General features: G+C 35.9%; 2 protein-coding genes across 2 annotated transcripts; both read right to left on the reverse strand.

Moving 5' to 3' along the window:
• Positions 1–322: 322 nt before the first annotated feature.
• LOC131347046 (sodium/potassium-transporting ATPase subunit alpha-1-like) lies at positions 323–7,035 on the reverse strand. Its single transcript, XM_058380889.1, has 22 exons — positions 6,906–7,035; positions 6,631–6,744; positions 6,445–6,504; positions 6,114–6,317; positions 5,864–5,977; positions 5,635–5,769; positions 5,430–5,547; positions 5,057–5,325; positions 4,396–4,704; positions 3,831–3,965; positions 3,551–3,743; positions 3,291–3,466; positions 3,050–3,186; positions 2,826–2,976; positions 2,567–2,735; positions 2,330–2,484; positions 2,101–2,224; positions 1,395–1,540; positions 1,164–1,294; positions 945–1,046; positions 628–719; positions 323–479 (listed from the first exon to the last, which is right to left on the reverse strand). The coding sequence occupies exons 1-22, from the start codon at positions 6,915–6,917 to the stop codon at positions 451–453; spliced, it is 3,075 nt and encodes a 1,024-aa protein (XP_058236872.1). The 5' UTR covers positions 6,918–7,035; the 3' UTR covers positions 323–450.
• A 3,499-nt stretch (positions 7,036–10,534) lies between these two features.
• On the reverse strand, positions 10,535–18,927 carry LOC131347049 (sodium/potassium-transporting ATPase subunit alpha-1-like). The gene is made up of 22 exons (XM_058380893.1): positions 18,792–18,927; positions 18,434–18,532; positions 18,290–18,349; positions 17,967–18,170; positions 17,741–17,854; positions 17,526–17,660; positions 17,197–17,314; positions 16,541–16,809; positions 16,132–16,440; positions 14,798–14,932; positions 14,522–14,714; positions 14,242–14,417; positions 14,011–14,147; positions 13,781–13,931; positions 13,450–13,618; positions 13,214–13,368; positions 13,014–13,137; positions 12,752–12,897; positions 12,546–12,676; positions 12,359–12,463; positions 12,029–12,120; positions 10,535–11,074 (listed from the first exon to the last, which is right to left on the reverse strand). The coding sequence occupies exons 1-22, from the start codon at positions 18,906–18,908 to the stop codon at positions 11,046–11,048; spliced, it is 3,168 nt and encodes a 1,055-aa protein (XP_058236876.1). The 5' UTR covers positions 18,909–18,927; the 3' UTR covers positions 10,535–11,045.
• Between the last annotated feature and the right edge of the window lie 3,045 nt (positions 18,928–21,972).

Genomic DNA, 21,972 nt, shown 5'->3' on the forward strand with positions numbered 1-21,972 from the left:
TGTCATAATGATTCACTCTCTTTGGAGCACATGACTTGTTGTGATACATTTCAATCAAAATAAGAGACACTTATTCTGCACTGTACAGTACTGTAGTATTATATGTTTATCTCCTGGAAACAAGTATGCAGTGTTTGTTCTTGCTGCTGTGGTTGCATGAAATCAGTGTCTTCTCTATTTGTATCACTTCATGTGGCTAAAGATAGACAGACAGACTAGCAGTCTAGCTGTGAGGCCTGATTTACTTTTCATATATAGGCACGTGCATGATTTTATTTGTGGACAATAATGTTCACACGTAAGATTGAAGTATAATAAACACATCATACACATTGTTTTTTTTTTCAAGAGTTGAGATCTGATATTTATTGTATAAATAATAATGCTTTATTGTCCACATTGCACAGTTTTTGACTGTGGGTATGTTGATAGCAGGGTGGCCATTGATGTTTAATAGTATGTCTCTTTTTCTAGCCAACCTAAAAAGGGGAAACAAAAATGAGAGAATGCCCCTTTATCAAGGAATCACAGATTGTCATGAAATTGATTTCATGAATTAATTTTTCTATATTTATTTACTTTTGAATCTGCATTTAAGCAGATAATGTAGGTGATGCCTGTTCTTACCTCCTGGGTTGCGTCGAAGGTAATATTTTCTGACCTCATCATAGATGAAGATGAGGAGTGAGTAAGGTACAGGACATAACCACCACCATGGTCTAAAAGAGATGGACACTTACAGCTGTAATACTAAAGTATAGTGGATGGTGTTTGGATTTAGATTGTTATGTGTCTGCACATCCACTATAATTAAGCATTACATCATCAGAAACTCTTATTACACAATCAAAATAAAGAAACAATCACATTTCATCTGTAACTTCTGGCCATTTCTCTGAAGACAAGAAAACCTGAAAATTATTTGAAAAGAAAACTGTACTTACTTCAGTGGATACATTCTAACAGCAACATCCATGCCTGGACAGTATGACAGAAATGCAGCCAAAGCTGTTTCCTCCATAAGACCAAAGTTAAGGACTTTGTTTCTAAAACAGGAAACAATTAAATTGGAAAAATGAATGTAATGCCCCACAGTCTATATTTCACTGATCAAATGCTTTATTTTCTTTGATAGCCTCATATAATTTCGATGTTCTACATACTTCATTCCCTGGTGTATCAGTGAGTTTGTCCTGGTCTTACAGATGATTAAGTCAGTCCATTGTACAATCACAATACTGACAAAGAAAGCAGTGTGGCATGTGTACTCCACCATTTTTCTGTCCTCATAAGTCTGAAAAATAAGCAAAATCAAAAACAAACTCAAACACAAACCAAATAAGACCTTCTGAATCTTTAACTATTTATTGCACTGATATATATGTATTACGTACCCACTGCTGGCCATAGCTGTCCTCCAGGTCATTATTATATGGATCGTCCCAATTTACACGCAGTCCAATCAGAAACAAGGGCAGGAATCCATTCTCAGCAAGGATTACAAAGTATGTAAAGAATCCTCCAACTGCTTGCATCATCCCTATAATTGAACAGCAAATTAAACTCAAAATGAACTTGATAGTGATTCATTCATCTTCACCGAGCACTTTGTTCTGGCCAGAGTTGCCAACCAGAGTCTTCCCTTGGAACACTGGGTGTGAGAGAGGAAAACAACTCGGATGGAGTGCCACATTATATCACAGAACCTCATGGACACACAAATTCACAACCAATTTTAGATTGGTTTTGGAACCAGACAATTTTAGAATAGTCAATACACATACTCATGAACACATGAAACATAAAACAGACAGTAAACAAAAGTGAGAATGAATTTTTAGCAGTGCTACCCACTGCACCAGCATGCTACACACTAAACATAACAGTTGTGGCTAAATTCCCATGATTCTATTCTACACAAAGCTGGGAAATTTAAGGATAGTTTAATAAGTGCATTTATATCTTTCATTTTCTCTTGAACAAGTCCTACAATTGCCAAAGTACATATTCCCCTCATGACACAATGGTATTTCTTACTAATAAAACACCTGTGAGCAATAAACCATGCTTAAAAATGTGTTAGGGAAAAACATAGTTTACCGATCTGTCCATATGCCATACTGATGAGCCTTTCATTGACTAGTTTGTCTGTCTGTGCATTTCTGGGCTGCCGCTTCATGATATCACTCTCAGGACCTTCATAGGCCAAAGAAATAGCTGGCACCTGTATGATTAATAGAAAGCCATATACATTAGTCACCTTACTATACATACATACATATATAATATATATATATATATATATATACACACACATCTTTATTCTCACCATGTCAGTTCCCAGATCAATACATAAAATAGTGACTGTCCCCAGAGCGAGAGGAATGCCCGCAATAACGAAGAAGAGAAAGGGTGACATCTCAGGGATTTTACTTGTCAACGTGTATGCAATGGATTTCTTCAAATTGTCAAAGATCAGTCGGCCTGGTGAGAGAATTATGCTTGAATTAGAAGAGCAGAAATGTGCAAATAACAATAGAAATTAAATTTCTGCTGCACTGTGTACCTTCTTCTACTCCAGTAACAATAGAAGCAAAGTTGTCATCCAGGAGAATCATATCAGCAGCCTGTTTGGAGACATCAGATCCAGCAATACCCATTGCTACACCAATGTCAGCCTTCTTCAGAGCAGGAGAGTCATTAACACCATCACCAGTCACAGCCACAATGGCACCCTATTTGAAAGAAAAGAGAAAATACATTTGAAAAGAAATTTTTATAAAAGTAAACTACAAAATTATTGCCCTAAAATTGCTTTATTCTACCTGCCGCTGGAAACCTTCAACAATGATGAGTTTTTGCTGTGGAGATGTTCTGGCAAACACAATCTCATTGTGGTGTTTTAAGACATTGTCCAGTTGCTCTGGGCTCATATTCTTTAGGTCTCCTCCATGGACCACACAGGCCTTTGCATCTCTGCAAAGTCAGATTTCTTCAGTATTTCATAAAAGTGAACAAATACACAGATAATTTACAACTTGGCGCTTACCTGGGGTTGACTTCTTGTACTGGGATGTTCAGACGAGCAGCAATATCTTCCACAGTTTCGCTACTTTCAGAGATGATACCCACACCCCTAGCAATGGCTTTAGCTGTGATTGGATGATCACCAGTAACCATGATAACCTAAAAATACAAATAATTTATGGTTTACAATAACATGATTATGATCTTATAACTTATGCATCCAACATATGACACATGAGTTGATGAATGATTTAAGGCTGTACCTTAATTCCAGCACTCCTGCACTTAGCAACAGCATCAGGTACAGCAGCACGGGGAGGATCAATCATAGACATGAGGCCAATAAAGCACAGGTTCTCAGTAGGGAAATTCTCTGTCTCTGAGTCAAATGCAAATCCTTCAGGAAACTGATCATCAGGGAGATTGTAATGGCAAAATCCTACAAGAAAAAAACCCATTTGTCTTTGTAATCTACATGGACCTGGAAAAGTCAATGTCAAAACTGTGCATTAATGTGGCTTACCAAGAACTCTTTCTCCAAGACCACCCAGTTTCAAATATACACTATGGAACGAATCTTTCATCTCATCATCCAGTGGCTGTTCTTTCCCTTGAATCATAATGGTTGAACATCTGTCCAGGATCCTCTCAGGTGCTCCCTTCATTACTAGCAAATGCTTGGTCTCTGAAGAATTGGGGTTCTTGTGAATTGATAACTGTTGAACACCAGATCACTTAAGGTTAGATTACAGTAGTACATCTTTCAATAGTGAATTCCAAAAAAATTAATGAAAGCATAGTACCTGATATTTGTTTGTAGAATTGAAGGGGATCTCAGCAAGTTTTGTATACTTGTCTCTCATATCCTTCACTGAGCCACAGCAGAGTTCAATACATTTTAATAGAGCAGACTCTGAGGCATCTCCTGTGGTGTCTCTCTGAAAAAGGTGCAAAGTGGTACAAAATATTTGCTTCCAAATGCTCTTGAACTCAAAGAAATAAGATAAAACAATAGAATAATTCTTCCCAGTTTGCTACAGGTCAAACAGGTCTGAAAACATCCAGATATTCTTTAATGAGCAATGATTTTGCTCACTAGGTTGCTTGGACTTCCACCTTGTGACTGTTGAGGATATAGCTCAAAAGTGAGAAATTCACATGAATTAAATGTAGACATTGGAAAGTCTGCAATTATTTAATACTTTGTACAGTCATGTTGAGTGCCCCAGGACTAATAAACCTAATTAATTAGCATTAATTCTAATGTTGTTATGACAACTATGACAACTATATTTTAAATAAATATTATGTTCATGTTATATTGTGATAATCAGTAATGATTTTAGTGGTGACTAAACACAGACATACCCTAAGGATAGGAACATTGGCTTGATCTGCAAGGAAGACTGCACGGTTGCACAGGCCAGCTACACGAGCAAGAGCAGACCAAGTGGGAGAACTTCTGTCAAAAGAGGCTCCACTTTGGTTCTCTGTAGTATCTGCTTCATGGATCTCGTTGTCAAACCACATATGTGCCACAGTCATACGGTTCTGGGTCAGAGTTCCTGTCTTGTCTGAGCAAATAGTGGAGGTGGAGCCAAGGGTTTCTACAGCTTCAAGATTTTTGACCAGGCAATTCTTCTTTGCCATACGTTTAGCAGTTAGAGTCAGACACACCTACAATAATAAAGTCAAAAATAGGTTGTTGTGTATACTGAGAAAACCCTGTGAAATGCACAAAACTAATTAATTACGTTTTCTGCATTTAATGTAGTTGATAGATTGGCAGTTGATCTGGCAGACAACATATTCAGTCTTTCAAGAATAAAGAATGTTCATATCACCATAGAATGCAATAATAATAATAATAATAATAATAATAATAATAATAATAATATTACTACTACTACTACTACTACTACTACTACTAATAATAATAATAATAATACAATTGTTTTAAATAAACATTTGAAGCACAAAATTAGCATTATCTTATATATTATAAATAATATTAAAGAATTTTACTTACTGTGACTGTGGCAAGTAAACCTTCAGGCACATTGGCAACAATAAGACCAATGAGGAAGATGACAGCTTCCAACCAGGTATATCCAAGAATCATGGACAAAATGGAGAAAGTACCACCCAGGAAAAATGCTACACCAGTGATGATGTGGATGAAGTGTTCAATCTCTATAGCGATTGGTGTCTGTCCAACTTCAAGGCTCGAAGCTAGGATTGCAATTCGACCCATCACAGTACGATCACCAGTGTTGATCACAATGCCTGTGGCAGAGCCTGAGGAAGAATTGCATCATGCACCACACATTTAAATGTGACCTACCATGTATCCAGTAATTTTCTTTTGTCAAATTAGTGATAGCATTCATGCTTTCTTATACCTTCAACACAATTTGTAGACAGGAATGCAATATTCTTTGTCTCTAAAGGATTTTCATTTGAAAACTGAGGGGTACGGGCCTGAGGCTCAGATTCACCAGTAAGTGAGGAATTGTCCACCTGAAAGGGTAATGGAAAAAATGAAATTACCTAAAATTTAAAAATTTGCTTTCTTATAGGAAGATTTGTGATTAAATCCTCTCTTACCTTGCATCCTTGTGCAGAAATAATTCTGAGATCAGCAGGAATTCGATCACCACCCTTAACTTCCACAAGGTCACCAACAACCACATCCTCTGCATTAATGCTCATCTTTTCACCAGCACGAATAACCAGAGCTTGCTATAATGCAGTGATTACAATACCAATAACTTTTGTGCATGTGTAGCAAGGTAAACTTTATCTGCAAGACAAATTAAGTGATATGTCCATATACCTGTGGAACGAGTTTCTTGAAGGATTCCATAATCTTTGAGCTCTTAGCCTCCTGATAGTATGAGAAGCATCCAGTGACCATCACCACTGCTGCAAGGACAATACCCAGGTACAACTAAAAGAAAATAGTTTTATTATTTTATTAGGAAATATTATTACTGAGCCATATACTGTTAATCATTTGTCCAAGTTTTATTACAAGTAAAGTAAAAAACAAGCTTTTACAATAAACATAAAAATGTGCTTCTTACATTATCATTTACAGGCTCACTCTCTGTGGAAACCTGTATAGTATAAGCCAAAAAGCAAAGGAAAGCTCCAATCCACAGTAGCGTACAGAATCCTCCAAAGAGCTGTTTGCAGAATTTGACCCATTCTGGGGTTGTAGGAGGAGGCGTCAGAGCATTGGGTCCATCACGTTCTAGGATCTCCTTTGCACGGGAACTGGATAAACCCTTAATAATGTAATAAAGAAAGAAATATTAGTCCTGAGTTTAAAATATCCAAGTTCCTGTGAGTTCCACATGGTTCTGTGTAAAATTAAACAGATTAGCTAATATATTACACAATTTTACTACTCACTCGAATGAGATCAGTGCCATATTTATGCTGAAGTTCCTCCAATGTCAACTTATGATCATCCTGGATGGTAGAACAGTTTAAAAAATAAGTTATTTAAATACCTAAACGATTGTTTGGTTGATAAGAACAGTTTTCACTCATGGTGGAAATGACTGGAATTTGTTATTTTGGAAAAAAAATCCTCACCAAGTCCACTTCTTTCTTCAGTTCCTCCAGGTCTTTTTGATCTTTCTTTCCACCTTTTTTCTTTTTTTCCTCATCGTCAGATGTTGACGCCAGCCTGTATCTCTCATTCCCTGTCTGTGTAAAAGTTTAAGAAAATGGTAAATATACCACTAAGAAATAACACATTGACATTTAAATTCAAAATATTATTAGAAATAAAATTAAGATAGAAATAAAAGTAAGTAGAAGAGCAATTACGAAAACAATCCATCTTAACAACTGTACAATTTACTTACTCCTAAACCCATTCTTCCAAACACTGCCAATATCCCCCCTTCTACTTCAGAGAGACATTAGAGTCTCTGCGTCTCAAAATCAGGTCCGACAGCCTTTATACTCCAACATCTCACCTGCACGAAGAGGTGGAGATTCAGACACAGTTGGTACATACAGGTAGGTCATTTGAACATCTCAATGACAACCAATCCAAGACCTTCCTAAACATCTCAGAAGTGGGTAAGTTTTTTGTGGACACATTTAAAAATATTTTAGACACACGAGATGTTTATACAGGTAGGTCGTATGAAGCTTTCAATGACAATTCATTGCTACATTTGCTATATAAAAATAAGCAACTTCATAAAAAGAAAAATAGAGTAAGATTAATTTGAAAATAATTAATCCACTTTATTACTTGTCTAGGAAGAGGGAGTACCATTTATACAAATGAAATTCATATGTTTTTGCCTGAACTATAAAAAGGAAACAATTGAATAATTATCACGAGTTAGTTTGGTAGAGAAAGAATAAATAGATTGGAACTATTATATAAAATCAGATTATATTAACATTAACATTCAGCTCAATTATCTGGTCACACATTTTTGAACAGTTTAAATTTATTTTAGTTGTATTTTAGTTGACTGTTTCATATTATGAGGCTATGAGGGGATGTAACTATGTGACACTTGGAACATGGAAATCTCCTCATAGCTCACAGATGTTACATTAGGAACTTACATTAAAGACTAAAGTTCACTGATTATTGCAGAAGGTTTACAGTAAACTGTTCTTTGCACTATAGTAAGAGCAACAGTATACAAAATGGTGTCATCTTCATATGGACAGTGTAGATTTGTGAACAGTTCAGTGTTTATACCATGAACATTTAGGATGTGGACAGTGTGTTTGTGGACAAATTTCTAAGTACTTTGCTTCTTGTCATTGAGAACCTTAAATGACCTCCCTGTATGAATGAAGGTTGAACAAGGTATGATTCAGTTTCCACCTGCACTCCAAACTCCGCCTCTTCAGGTGAGCTAGTGGATGTGCCATACAAGTGGCTTCAAAGGTACACACAAAACTGGTAAATTCACAATAAATACATTGTAGGACAATGTCAGTAGTTGTTATGTCACACTAAAATATAATGTGTCATATTTTCTTCTATGTCTGATTGTAGATGAGAAGAACAATTTGCAAAAATATGAGTTTAAAAAGAAGGGAATGATCTTTCATGGCTGACAGAAATCAGATTAACAACACTAGAAAAAATGATTCAGGTGTTAATATGGATGAGATGAAGGAGCTGTCAGATGCAGGGCAGCAGAATGATATTATTAAGATGAAGTTACATACAATGTTAAGCACTGACTGCGAGGTCAGAGGTGTTGAGAAGAGAAAATGTAACAGGGCTGAATGGTGAGTAACAGCAGCTACAAATATAGCAGGGCTGAAAGGACATTATGTTAATGTCAGGTACAAACAGGAACAACACACACAATTCTATTCTTTTCTGTGGAAGATGATTTCAGAAATATATCATTTTTATCACTGTCAAGAAACTTGACAAACTGTTAATAAATGGTCCCAGTATAGCTAAATTCACCCCATCTATATTACTATAGACTGTAATTATATCTGTTCTGAGGGGTTAATCAGTGTGAAGGGGGAATTTTACTGTCAGTGTGGGGTGAGGGTGGGGTTAGTGAGTTGAAGTGTTCAGTGAGGAGACAGATGTGGGGTGCAAGCTGTTCCTTAGCCTGCTAGTCTGAGGGTAGGAGGAGGATAAATAGTTTACGACTAAGACGCATGCACAACGTGAGGCTTGGCGTCTATCCAGAAATTTTAAATTAGCAGATATTTACCTGGTCATAGTTGGTCAGTTCATACAGAACAGCCTCAGATTAACACCATATAGCCAACAGGAACTCGCTCTGTTTCATGTGAAACTACAATACATTAGAAGTGAAGTGAATGTGGCCAGACACTGTCATCATTTAGACCAATGTTCTTCATTGAAGATGTTCACTGAGACACAAGAATGGATGATATTAATCAGCTAACTGTAGATCCATGGTAAGGAAACTTCCAAGATATTTGTGATAGGTGTATACATGACTGGAATGTGTTAAAGATAGGTTTTTGGAAACTTGGCCTCAGATCAAAAGCTCTGACAAATCCAATACACTTTCTTTAGTATAATTGCCACATTCAGCCTTCAGCCAATATTTCCATTTATATTTAGGAGGCATGGTTTCTGGTAATTTCTGCTTTTCATGGTTTCTCCCCAACTAAAGCTTAGTGAGTACATTCTTTATTGTTTCATTTTGTCCAAACACAAAGTGCATTCTTAGTAATATTAGTGCTTGATATTCAATCACTGTGAATGTTTTCGAAAGGTCTTTTCCATTTTGCTTGCTGATTACAGGATTATATGTCAACATTGATTTCACTTGCAGACTCTAATATATAAATAATAGATGACTTAATTCTTATTTACAGCATTTGGCAGATGTCCTTATGTAAGCAACTTACATTTATACAAGCGCGCAGTTGAGGGTTAAGAGCCTTGCTCAAGGACACAGTAGTCACCGGTCCTGGGATTTGAACTCACAACCTTCCAACCTTCTCTTGAGGTCCTCAGAGAAAGTAATTAACACATGCTCAAAAATTTGCCACAGATGAAGCTGCATTTGTATATTCAATGTATATTCATTCTATCAGAATTTTATTGCACTACATTGCACATTTATTGCACTACACTTGCACACATTGCATATCTGTACTGGTATATATTTGGCTTCATATATACATTTCTATATTTTTCTGTATTTCTCTTCCCATTCACACATATTTAGTAAATTCTACTTTTGATATTATATTGTTAGTATATTTTAATCTCTATTTTGTTCCCTTTTTACTCTTATTAATCAAATTTTAATAAAAAATAAAAACTCATCTTCCAAGTCCTGCTCCTGCCAGCACTTGACAGGGCAGCCTCCCCTTCAGAGCTCCCTCCAGAGGCTGACTCCTACCAGTGACCTGTTGCATTTCCCCCTCGCTACACTGCACATTTCTGTGTTGTTAAGTGTTAATTCACATGACCACATTTGTTTTTGTTGTGATTCATATTTTGTCTCCACCCATGTCTCATCATTGGTTTTCACATTTTTCAGTTTGCCCCTTAATTAGTTTTGATTCATCCAAGTGACTCAATTATTTTGATTCTGTTCACCAAGAAGATTCATTCAGATACATTCACTGATGCCTTAAGTTACCTCATAATATCAGTAAGTGTGTTTTTGCTATTAGAATAATGGATTTGTGTATAATGGATTGTATAATGAATAATGGGTATATTTACTGTATAATGGATGATACAACACACAACAAACCCAACAACAACACATAAGGCTTTTCTTAGTGCTACATACTTTTGACACTCTTTCTCTTCTTGTGAAATTTCTATTAGAAACATGCACAAAAGAAACAACAGTATGACTTTCACATCATTTGCTTTAGATCAGGAACACTGATCTAATCTTTAGTGACCTGTCATCACTGTCCCTGTTGCGTAGGGATCTTTTGTCCACCAGTTCAAACAGCACTGGCTATTCAAGAAATTAAGTTTGACTCAAAGGAGAAAATAATATAGAAAAATGTAACAGTCTGGTTTCACCTAAGTAAGTAATTCAAGTAATATAATTATTTTTTTATTCTTTCAGCTGCAATAACATGTACACGGGTCTCACCGTGCTGCCATCTTGTAAGTAGTGGCCTTACATATCTAACAGTATGGTTTCAATATTTACCACTAATTTCAAATATGCTACAAAAAATGCTGTTATAAGGCTGTTTGAGTCAATTGCCTCTCCAAAGCCATTTAAAAAAATTAAACTGGTCAAACTAGAAATGTCGTTCTTGTAAATCTCTGTTTTAGGTAATGCTTGCATGGAAATTAAATCTTAAAACCTTTATGCAAGTCAAAATCAGTTCTCAAAACTATATTTTAAACAAAAATCAACACATTCCATTGATATCTTATATTTATTTAACATACAATTGAATGTCCATTGAGTTGTATGTATGAAATGAAATGACTGGAACATTGTGAAGGTGTGGACAGTAGCTGGTAGTTGGCATTATAGGTTGCTTTAATAATATGTCTCCTTTTCCACCCAGCCTGAGAAGAGAAATATCATTTTTAAAATTTGATGCAAATCATACAATTGCACATAACAAGCAGGCCATATTGAAAAAAATATGGGAGATTAAAATTCAGTATATGTATATGCTCAGTGTATCAGTCCAGCACAGTGTGGCGATTTGATGCTTTAACACAACTACCATACATATCATTTAATCAAGATAAATCAGGAAATTACCAAACTGTCCTAACTACACTGTCTGAGGGCATAACACAAGGGCATAACACAAGCCCAGAAATAATACATTAGACAAAATCTTAAGCTTTCACAAATAAGGGAGTGGCAAACATATTCTCTACATTTTCATTACCACTTGAGATGAACTGTGCCTCAGTATTAAAGAATTTTAATTCAACAAACATAATGAGTTTTAATTCCAGTCCCACATTAGAAACAGGTTATTTAATTCTGGAACACTAAAACACAATATCTGTAATATGCAACTATCGATAAAAACTATTAGCTCACATTAGAAATGATTTGAATGTTTTGTACTGCTGTTTTCATAGTGTATCTTATCATAAAGGTTCACCAGTGTAGTCAACTTCATAGCGTTTTAGATTAGATTATAAATGTGTGCCAAATGCATCCCTGAACAAGTTATCATTGAGCTCAGGATTTTTAGTGTTATATATTTATATATATTATATATACTATATTTTGTTAACTTTTTCAAATATTGTACTGCTAAGCTAATTTGAGCAGTTACTTCATTAATGTTACATTTATATTTCATTGTATATATATATATATATATATATATATATTAATGTGTAAATCCTGAGACTGTAGAAACTATTAATTAATTAATTCTTTTGAAACCCTTGATAACTGTCAATAAACAACAGTAATTATACTCTTAATAGTACTTTGGTAAGGTATAATTTTGTTGAAACAAAATACCCACAAAAATACAGTATGCAACATACCTCCTGGATTTCGCCTGAGAAGGTATCTTCTTGCTTCATCATAGAAGAAAATGAGGAGTGAATATGGTAAAGCACATAACAGCCACCATGGCCTGTGAATATAAAAGTATAAATAAAGAATAGTGTGTTTTAGTATTTGGCAGGATTTATCTTGCAACTAAATAATATTATTACAATATCCAGTAGTACAGTATATAATAATGCAATAAGGTGATTTGTTCTATATTGATACTGTACATGAAATGAAAACACAGTGGAGTTATGAGCTGAATATCTTTTCAAATGGAAAGATGGGGCAAGAAAACTAGTAAAGATTTTTCAATAACTTACTTCAGTGGATACATTCTAAGAGCAACATCCATTCCTGGACAGTAGGATAAGAAGGCTGCAAGTGCTGTCTCCTCGAAAATACCAAAGATGAGGACTTTGTTTTTGCTTGGGGGAAGAACATACACATTTTATCTGATGGCATGTCCTAGGGTTTGTTTTAGGAAAGCCAAGTCATGTATTTATTTACCTCATGCCCTGCTGCACAATGGAATTAACCCTGGTCTTACAGATGATCAAATCTGCCACCTGCACTACGACAATACTGACAAAGAATGCAGTGTGGCATGTGTACTCCAGAATTTTTCTGCTCTCATATGTCTGCAGTATAGATGTAATGTGAATTAGAAACAATTAATCATTTGTTTTGTATTTACTTATCTTTGTAATATATACCCATTGTTGGCCATAGTTATCCTCCAGGTCATTGTAATCTTTATTGTCCCAGTCAATACGCAGTCCTATCAGTGATAGTGGCATGAATCCATTCTCAGCAAGGACGACAAAGTAGGTAAAGAACCCTGCTGCTGCTTGCATCATTCCTTGTAAAGAGGAGAACGATGTCATGAGATTTTTTTTTCTAAAAAATTTCTACAAGTTTTACAATTTTTAAAAGATCATATATTAAGTGTGTATTGTGTAGTAAGTACATTCTTACCAATCTGTCCATATGCCATACTGATGAGCCTTTCATTCACCAATTTGTCTGTCTGTGCATTTCTGGGTTGCCGCTTCATGATATCACTCTCAGCAGCCTCATAGGCCAAAGAAATAGCTGGCACCTGGAAATGTATATATCATAATTACATCAGGTCAGGCTTAAAATTCCGTTATGATGGTTGGTTGATGAGGACTCACCATGTCAGTTCCCAGATCAATACATAAAATAGTGACTGTCCCCAGAGCGAGAGGAATGCCCGCAATAACGAAGAAGAGAAAGGGTGACATCTCAGGGATTTTACTTGTCAACGTGTATGCAATGGATTTCTTCAAATTGTCAAAGATCAGTCGGCCTGGTGAGAGAATTATGCTTAAATTAAATAGGTGAAATGTGCACATTACAATGGAAATTAAATTTCAGCTGCACTGTGTACCTTCTTCTACTCCAGTAACAATAGAAGCAAAGTTGTCATCCAGGAGAATCATATCAGCAGCCTGTTTGGAGACATCAGATCCAGCAATACCCATTGCTACACCAATGTCAGCCTTCTTCAGAGCAGGAGAGTCATTAACACCATCACCAGTCACAGCCACAATGGCACCCTATTGATATATGAACAAATATTAAAATCTGACACTGCCTTGTCCCAATCATTTAAATCTTGGATGCCCTTAGCAATGTAGGAAAATATGACAAATTTAAAATTTTAGGCATTATCAAAACCAAACACATCAAACTTAATCCAAAATAGTGAATCATTGTACCTGTCTCTGAAAACCTTCCACAATTATGAGTTTTTGCTGAGGAGATGTTCTGGCAAACACAATCTCAGTGTGATATTTAAGGATGTCATCTAACTGCTCTGGTGTCATGTCCTTCAACTCTCCACCATGAACAACACAAGCCTTTGCCTCTCTAAATATAAGTTTCAGATTTAGTAAATCTATAACAACCATGGTTATTAAATTTCAGAAACAAAAACATTTTATTTCACCTGGGGTTGACCTCTTCAACTGAAATGTTCAGACGAGCAGCGATGTCTTCTACAGTTTCAGTGCCTTCAGAGATGATGCCCACACCCTTAGCAATGGCTTTAGCTGTAATTGGATGATCTCCTGTCACCATGATAACCTGGAAACACAGGTAAGTATTTAAATACGAAACAATGATAATTGAATTACATACGTGTTCAGTATAGAACATTTATATGCACTAAAGAGCTTACCTTAATTCCAGCACTCCTGCATTTAGCAACAGCATCAGGTACAGCAGCACGGGGAGGATCAATCATAGACATGAGGCCAAGAAAGCACAGGTTCTCAGTAGGGAAATTTTCTGTTTCTGTGTCAAATGCAAATCCTTCAGGAAACTGATCATCAGGGAGATTGTAATGGCAGAATCCTACAACATGAAAGATAAAAATTAAGAATTAATGAACTGATTTCTGCAGCTGACATGGTATCGCCTGAATTTTCGCAGTAATTTATGTAGTTCTGCATTAGTACCTAGAACTCTTTCTCCAAGACCGCCTAGTTTCATATAAGCATTCTGGAAAGCATCTTTTAATTCATCATCAAGGGGTTGCTCTTTTCCTTGAATCATAATAGTTGAGCACCGGTCCAGGATCCTCTCAGGTGCTCCTTTCATCAAAAGCAGGTGCTTGCTTTCTGAGGTGTTTTGGTTCTTGTGTATTGAAAGCTAAGAAAACACAAATTAAAGATCATTGAGAATATCAGTCAACAAACTAAACAAACATAGGGGCAAACAAAATAAAGAGGTACCTGATATTTGTTGGTGGAGTTGAACGGGATCTCAGCCAGTTTTGCGTATTTGGCTCTTATATCCTTCACTGAACCACAGCAGAGTTCAATACACTTCAACAGGGCAGACTCTGATGCATCTCCTGCAGTATTTCTCTGTAATGGTTCACAATACCATTAAGTTACAGTACAGTACAGTACAGTACAGTACAGTACAGTACAAGCAGTACTAGCACATATTTATCGAACCAACATACAGTCACTTCCAAAATGTTATAATTGGGCAGAAAGCAGCTTTAACCCTCACTTGACTCCTGGGCATAGATGTCTGTGATATCTCAGAAGATATAAAGTTTGAATCCTGAAGATGCCACAGCCATCTGTGCCCAGGAGTCAAGGGAGGGTTGACCTCTGGTTTAGACACTGGTTCAGTTTTTAAATGGCATATTGGCATATCAGACCATGAGCTTATTTCATTCTCTTCCTAAATCCAAATATTTCATTATAACCACTCCTTTCAAAAAGCATTGATGCACCCATTAAATGTCAAAGTTGTTAACTTTCTTAGCTCTTGTTAGCTCTTTTTTTTATTGCCATTAACAAATTAGCCCCCACCACTGTAACTGCTGTGCAACTATTTTGCGTTTTTAAAATGGACACCTTTCTCTTCTGTCTAACCTTTTTTAACTTAATTAATTAACTGATGTTTATTTACTTAATTATTGATCTATTAGTTAGTTTTTTTTAACTAATTTGAAAATATCTTAATCTATTGGTCAATATTTTTTGTCTCTTTCTAGAAATAAATGCTGAAAATTAGCAAAATATTGGCCAATAGAGCACGTTTATTTCAAGCTTGAACTGAGTATAAATGACTCACCAAAACATAACATTTCAATGTCTTCTTTTAGGGATGCGTGACACTAGTACATATCTTCTAATGTTTAGACCCCTGTCCATGTTATGGAGTCCACCCCTTAGCAGAGACATAGCTCCTAAGCTTTTCAACTACTTTCTATCTCTCTTACCTTTAAAACACTGGTCAATTCTGAAATTTATGCAGTACTATTAGTTAGTAACTGTAACTAAGCAGTTTCACTCTTTCTATAAAATATCTCTTTCAATAATATTATCCACCAGCTCTTATCTCAATTATGTCTTATTTTATAATACATGTGATTATTATTTATTTGTTATTTGAACTCTGTATATTTATAACTCTGTAAAGCTGAGAAAGACTCTATATGAATTAAACTCATGGGACCATTGCTGCGATGAGTACAGAAATATTATTTACTTTTGATTACTGCAGTCACAACAAACAAATGGTTATAAATACTGCTACTAAATCCCACCTTCAGGATAGGAACATTGGCTTGATCTGCAAGGAAGACTGCACGGTTGCACAGGCCAGCTACATGAGCAAGAGCAGACCAAGTGGGAGAACTTCTGTCAAAAGAGGCTCCACTTTGGTCCTCTGTAGTATCTGCTTCATGGATCTGGTTGTCAAACCACATATGTGCCACAGTCATACGGTTCTGGGTCAGAGTTCCTGTCTTGTCTGAGCAAATAGTGGAGGTGGAGCCAAGGGTTTCTACAGCTTCAAGATTCTTTACCAGACAGTTCTTCTTCGCCATACGTTTAGCAGTTAGAGTCAGACACACCTACAATGTGAAAAAATTTACTTTTATATATATATATATATATATGTAATATGTATAAGTCTGGTTCTGTTAACTTTGGATATAACAGTGAAAGTCTTACAGTTACTGTAGCGAGCAGACCCTCAGGCACATTGGCTACAATGATGCCAATAAGAAAGATGACAGCCTCCAACCAGCCATATCCAAGAATGAGAGACAGGATGCAAAATGTGACACCCAGAAACACAGCCACAGCAGTGATAATGTGAATAAAGTGCTCTATCTCTATGGCAATTGGGGTCTTTCCCACCTCAAGGCTTGACGCAAGGGTAGCAATTCGACCCATCACAGTGTGATCACCAGTGTTAATGACAATACCTGTGGCAGAACCTTAAAAAGAATAGGGCATTTCATTAAAATTTGGTACTCAATTTCTTCCTTTAAGTAATACTTATAATCTTCAGCAATAAAAGAAAAAAAAAAAGCTTAAAAGAAATCTAGACTTTCTAATGAGCAGTTTAGCCGTAACAGTGGCAAGGAACAACTCCCTGAGACTACATGAAGGAACACTGTGAGGAACCGTGGTTTATGCATATAGATGTAAATCATGCATAAGAACTGTTACTTTCAGCCCTGTCATTATTTGAATATTTATTTATTATTTAATTCTGTTAATTATTTTAATAATTTATAGTTAATCGTTTTATTAAGCTTGATGGTATTTCTACATATATGAATATATGAATATAATTTACTTATTAAGTTTCTTTTTATTACCTTCAACACAGTTTGTTGAAAAGAAGACAATGTTCTTTGTCTCCAGTGGATTATCATGTGAGAACTCAGGATTACGAGGTTGGGGTTCAGATTCTCCAGTAAGGGAGGAGTTGTCAACCTAAGAACATTTTTCAGCTTTTTAAACATTTCACAGATACTGATTTTTTATTTTATTTTAGAAAAGTAATATGTAACTCTAATGACTCAAATTATACAAAGAATAAATCCAAATACAATGAAAATGTTTAACAATGATAATCTTTGTTCCCAATAATTAGTTCCTGATGTATTTCTATTTTGCTTATGTCCTAGGCTGTGGAAAATCTTACCTTGCAACCATGCGCAGAGATGATACGCAGATCAGCAGGGATTCGATCTCCACCCTTGATCTCCACCAGATCACCAACAACCACATCCTCAGCTCTGATGTCCTTCTTTTCACCATCACGGACTACTAATGCTTGCTGTGTAGTTTATATAAAATTAAATTATGTCAGAAATCAGTAGTCATTTCCAATAACAGTTTATTTCTCTTTGTGGATACCTGTGGTACAAGATTCTTGAAGGAATCCATAATTTTCGAACTTTTAGACTCTTGGTAATATGAAAAACATCCAGTGATCAACACCACGGCAGCCAGGACAATGCCCAAGTACAGCTGAAGAAAATAGCAGAAGTTAGTATAAGATTTATGCTACATGTAGTGACTGCACTTTACATGCTATGTACAACAGTCCAATATTTGATATGAAAGAAACAGAATGTCTTACATTATCATTTGTTGGTTCACTTTCTGTAGATATCTGAACAATAAAAGCAAAAAAACAAAGGAAAGCTCCAATCCACAGTAGTGTACAGAATCCCCCAAAGAGCTGTCTGCAGAACTTGATCCATTCTGGGGTTGTAGGAGGAGGCGTCAGAGCATTGGGTCCATCACGTTCTAGGATCTCCTTTGCACGGGAACTGGACAAACCCTTACAATAATACATGATATCATAATGTTACAGTTTTGTGTTAAATGTATTTTTGCTGTGCTTATGTTTCTTAATAATATAGGCATACTTGATGTGCTGTGCACTTTTGTTTTGCCTACCTTGGTAAGATCAGTGCCATATTTCCGTTGGAGTTCATCCAAAGTCAGCTTGTGATCGTTCTGCAAATGAGCAGTACTCCTTAAATATAAAACCAATTAAAAAATCTTGCAAATCATGTCAAATATATTGGTGTTAAATCTTACAATGTCCAGTTCTTTCTTCAGCTCATCCATATTTTTTTCTTTATTGCCCTTTTTGCCCCCATCATCAGTTTTAGCTGCCTTGTATTTGTCATTTCCCCTCTGTGTAAAAAAAACAAATAACAGAATAAGTGAAAAGTTTACTATACATTATTAAGGGTCCCCTTAAGGCTTCATAATATGTCTCTATGGAGAACCATTAACATTTTATAAAGGTATCGTAAATTAACTTCCTTTCTGGAAGCAAAGAACCCTTAATGATCCAATAAGCATTTAAATAACCTCTTATGAGCTAATTTTCACCTAATTTTCAACTGTAGTTAAATCAGCAAAACTATAAAAAATAATACAGTTAACTCACTCCCAGTCCCATGTTTTCTATTTTATTAATAATCCACAGCTGTCCTCCAGCCCTCCAGTCCACTTGTCTGTGTCCTACAGATGCATCAGAGATTCTGCATCTCCAAATCAGGTTCATACAGCTTTATACTCCTTCCTTTCACCTGTCTGGTTGGTGTAGTTTGGGTAAAACTGGACATAGGGGTAGGAAATTTGTCTATATGACAACAAAACAAAACAGAGTACTCCCTCAACATCTCAGATGTTTGTGGAAAAGTGAAATTATTTGTGATGCACATTGTTCCTATACAGGTAGATGACTCTCACATTATTCCTAAACATGTTCTTCCTGTTATTGTTGTCTAAATGGCTTTGCGAGGAATATGAGTGATTGTATCTTGTATCTGAAACTAATATGCATGAACCCAAATTAATATGCATGTTATTTTATTATTATTTTTTATTTTTTTTAGTTTCCACTGTTTGACCAAAGGAGCACGAAGAAATAAATAGTTTCTCAACTGATGCTAAATCTAAAACACAGATTGAGGAATACAGTAATTTGTGTAGACTATAAGGACTGTGGATAATCTGGCCTTCCATAATTAAATATTACATAGAAATATCAAAAGAAGAGGAAAACAATTTTTTCATAATAATTCTGATTATTGCCTTCAAAAAAATTTCATAATAGTAATGTGCATAGTAATTTGTAGATTTTAGTATAAAATGTTTACTTCACATGTAATTTATTTGCAGCTACAGCAGCTACATACACAGCAAGCTATGATGTACTGTGTGTTCTGACATCTTTTTATCATAGCAAGCATCTTTTCCAGCATTTAATGTACAGTAGATCTTCTGTGGGATTGAGATTCTGTGGGGTCCAGATAGGCTAGCCTTCACTTCCCACATGCATCAGTGATGTCTTGGCCCTGAACTGGGGTAACTGGTTGTCCTTCTTCTTAATGTGAATAAAGTGCTCTATCTCTATGGCAACTAGGGTCATTCCCACCTCGAGGCTTGAGGCAAGGGTTAGCAATTTGACCCATCACAGTGTGATCACCAGTGTTAATGACAATACCTGTGGCAGAACCTTAAAAAGAACAGGGCATTTCATTAAAATTTGGTACTCAATTTCAGCTTTCTTCCTTTAAGTAATACTTATAATCTTCAGCAAAAAAAGGAAAAACAAATAAAACATTTACTTCACCTGTTGTTCTACTGTTTGAAGGTTTTTATAGAGAGCTAGCCTGCAATGTATGAATGAACCCATATATGTAGTGTTACCTATACTTTAATAAATAATAATTGCAAAGAGTTAGTCTGTGAAGTATTAGCTGCAGGGCACTGGTGGTTCAGTGGTAGGTTTCTTGCCTACCATCTGGAAGGGCCGGGTTCGATTACAAGCCAGTGCCCAAACTCCAGCCACTGGATGCAGTGCCGGTCCCAAGCCTGGATAAAATGGGAGGGTTGTGTCAGGAAGGGCATCCAGAGTAAAACCTGTGCCAAGCTGTTGTGCGGAAGTTGGTCTGCTGTGGTGACCCCTCACACACAAGGGAGCAGCCAAAAGATCAACAACAACAGGCTTTTACGTATAAAAAGCACAGATTATTTTTTTTAGTGCCAAGAAAAAATCAGGAGGGTGTGAATTAGTGTTCTCAAAGTTAATGTGTTGGATTCAGAAAAAACTGTGATAACTGTGGGTTAGAGGATCTCAAAATGGCAGGTTTTGTGGGGTGTTTCCTGGTATGCAAAGAACATTGATGCACGTGGGAAATGAAGGCTAGCCTGTCTGGACCCCACAGAATCTCAATCCCACAGAAGATCTACTGTACATTAAAGAACTGTACATTAAAGATGCTTGCTATGACAGAAAAGTGTCAGAACACACAGTACATCATATCTTGCTGTGTATGTAGCTGCTGTAGCTGCAAAGTGGTCAGAGTGCCCATGCAGACTCCTGTCCACTGCTGGCAGCATACAATGGGCATGTGAGCCTAAGTCCAAGCCTCAATGGGTCAGAACTGTTCTGATAGCACAAGAGGAACCTACACAATATTATGTAGATGGTTTTAATGTTATGGCTGATTGGTGTATGTACCACATTACTACAGCACAATAGTTTGCAGATAAACTTGGCTCTGTGTACCATACACAACAACAATGTGGGCAAAATATTCATCAGAATCTTCCAAGTATTTTAGCCAGAGAATAAGATTTTCCATGATTCTGTTTACTCAAATTCATTTTCATGGAAATTGGACTGGAACTCTCAGAAGTCTTCCATAAACAGGATTGTTCAGTTAAATCACACTGAAAACTGCATCTATTCCTGCCTGGTTGTTCTAAAAGCATATGTATGCTTCCACTTCAAAGCAAGCCCCAATCAAGGTTATCAATGATATTTACTTTAAGAAAGTGCTTATTGAAATATGGTTTAATTCAAAGTGAAGTTATTTATGTATAAAAGCCAAATTGTAATACTCAGTTCATCTGTTTTATTCTGTGTCTCTGTGGCTTTTCTTCACTATAGCAATAATATAATTAGATATTACCTCGGTGTGTGTGTGTGTGTGTGTGCGTGTGCATCCCTAGTTCAAATATAGGTATTGCGTTTAATATTTGAAGCAAATTATTTGTTGTAGAAGTTCTGTTTATTTATTTCTATCTTAAGAATCAATAAAATATGTAAATTGTCCAGAGGTGGTATATACTGACATGAATTAGCAGAAAAATGCTAAATGCATGAGGACATAGTTATTTCTTTTTCGTTTTATTTTATCCATTTATTCATTTATTTATTTTATTAAAATTAAACACAATCTTGTCGGAATAAAAAGTCGGGTAATATGGTCGCACATAGGTGATCCCTCAAATTATTTCCAGGTTATGCCACTGTACAGGAAAAAAAGAGAAGATTTTTCAGATTTCACCATGCTAAACAGTGAGACTGGCACATTTTGTATATCAGGTAATGTGGGTTGTGCATTCTTAAACAGTTTCATTATGATTTTGGGTTGTTGTCTCTTGATCACAAGATAGTATGAAAAATCAAAGCGAAATTTGATTGGCTTCAGCTTTAAATGAAAGAATTGAATCAATAATCACACCACACACAGTGTACCTGAAAGGTCACACAAAATTACTATGTAATCAGAAAACTTACTTATAGCTGCATGTGGTTCTAATAATTCTTAAAG

The sequence above is a fragment of the Hemibagrus wyckioides genome, linkage group LG26 (assembly GCF_019097595.1).
Source record: "Hemibagrus wyckioides isolate EC202008001 linkage group LG26, SWU_Hwy_1.0, whole genome shotgun sequence".
In the NCBI taxonomy this organism is placed as follows: domain Eukaryota; kingdom Metazoa; phylum Chordata; class Actinopteri; order Siluriformes; family Bagridae; genus Hemibagrus; species Hemibagrus wyckioides.

Excerpts from the sequence above, each read along its gene's own strand:
- LOC131347046 (XM_058380889.1), bottom strand. Across the intron at positions 3,744-3,830 it reads ATTCTACAAACAAATATCAG|TTATCAATTCACAAGAACCC; the intron begins GTACTATGCTTT and ends GGTGTTCAACAG. Across the intron at positions 3,187-3,290 it reads GCAGGAGTGCTGGAATTAAG|GTTATCATGGTTACTGGTGA; the intron begins GTACAGCCTTAA and ends TTGTATTTTTAG.
- LOC131347049 (XM_058380893.1), bottom strand. The coding sequence starts at position 18,908 with ATGAACCTGATTTGGAGATGCAGAATCTCTGATGCATCTGTAGGACAC. Across the intron at positions 14,933-16,131 it reads CCAATGTTCCTATCCTGAAG|AGAAATACTGCAGGAGATGC; the intron begins GTGGGATTTAGT and ends GAACCATTACAG. Across the intron at positions 11,075-12,028 it reads TCTCAGGCGAAATCCAGGAG|GCTGGGTGGAAAAGGAGACA; the intron begins GTATGTTGCATA and ends TTCTCTTCTCAG.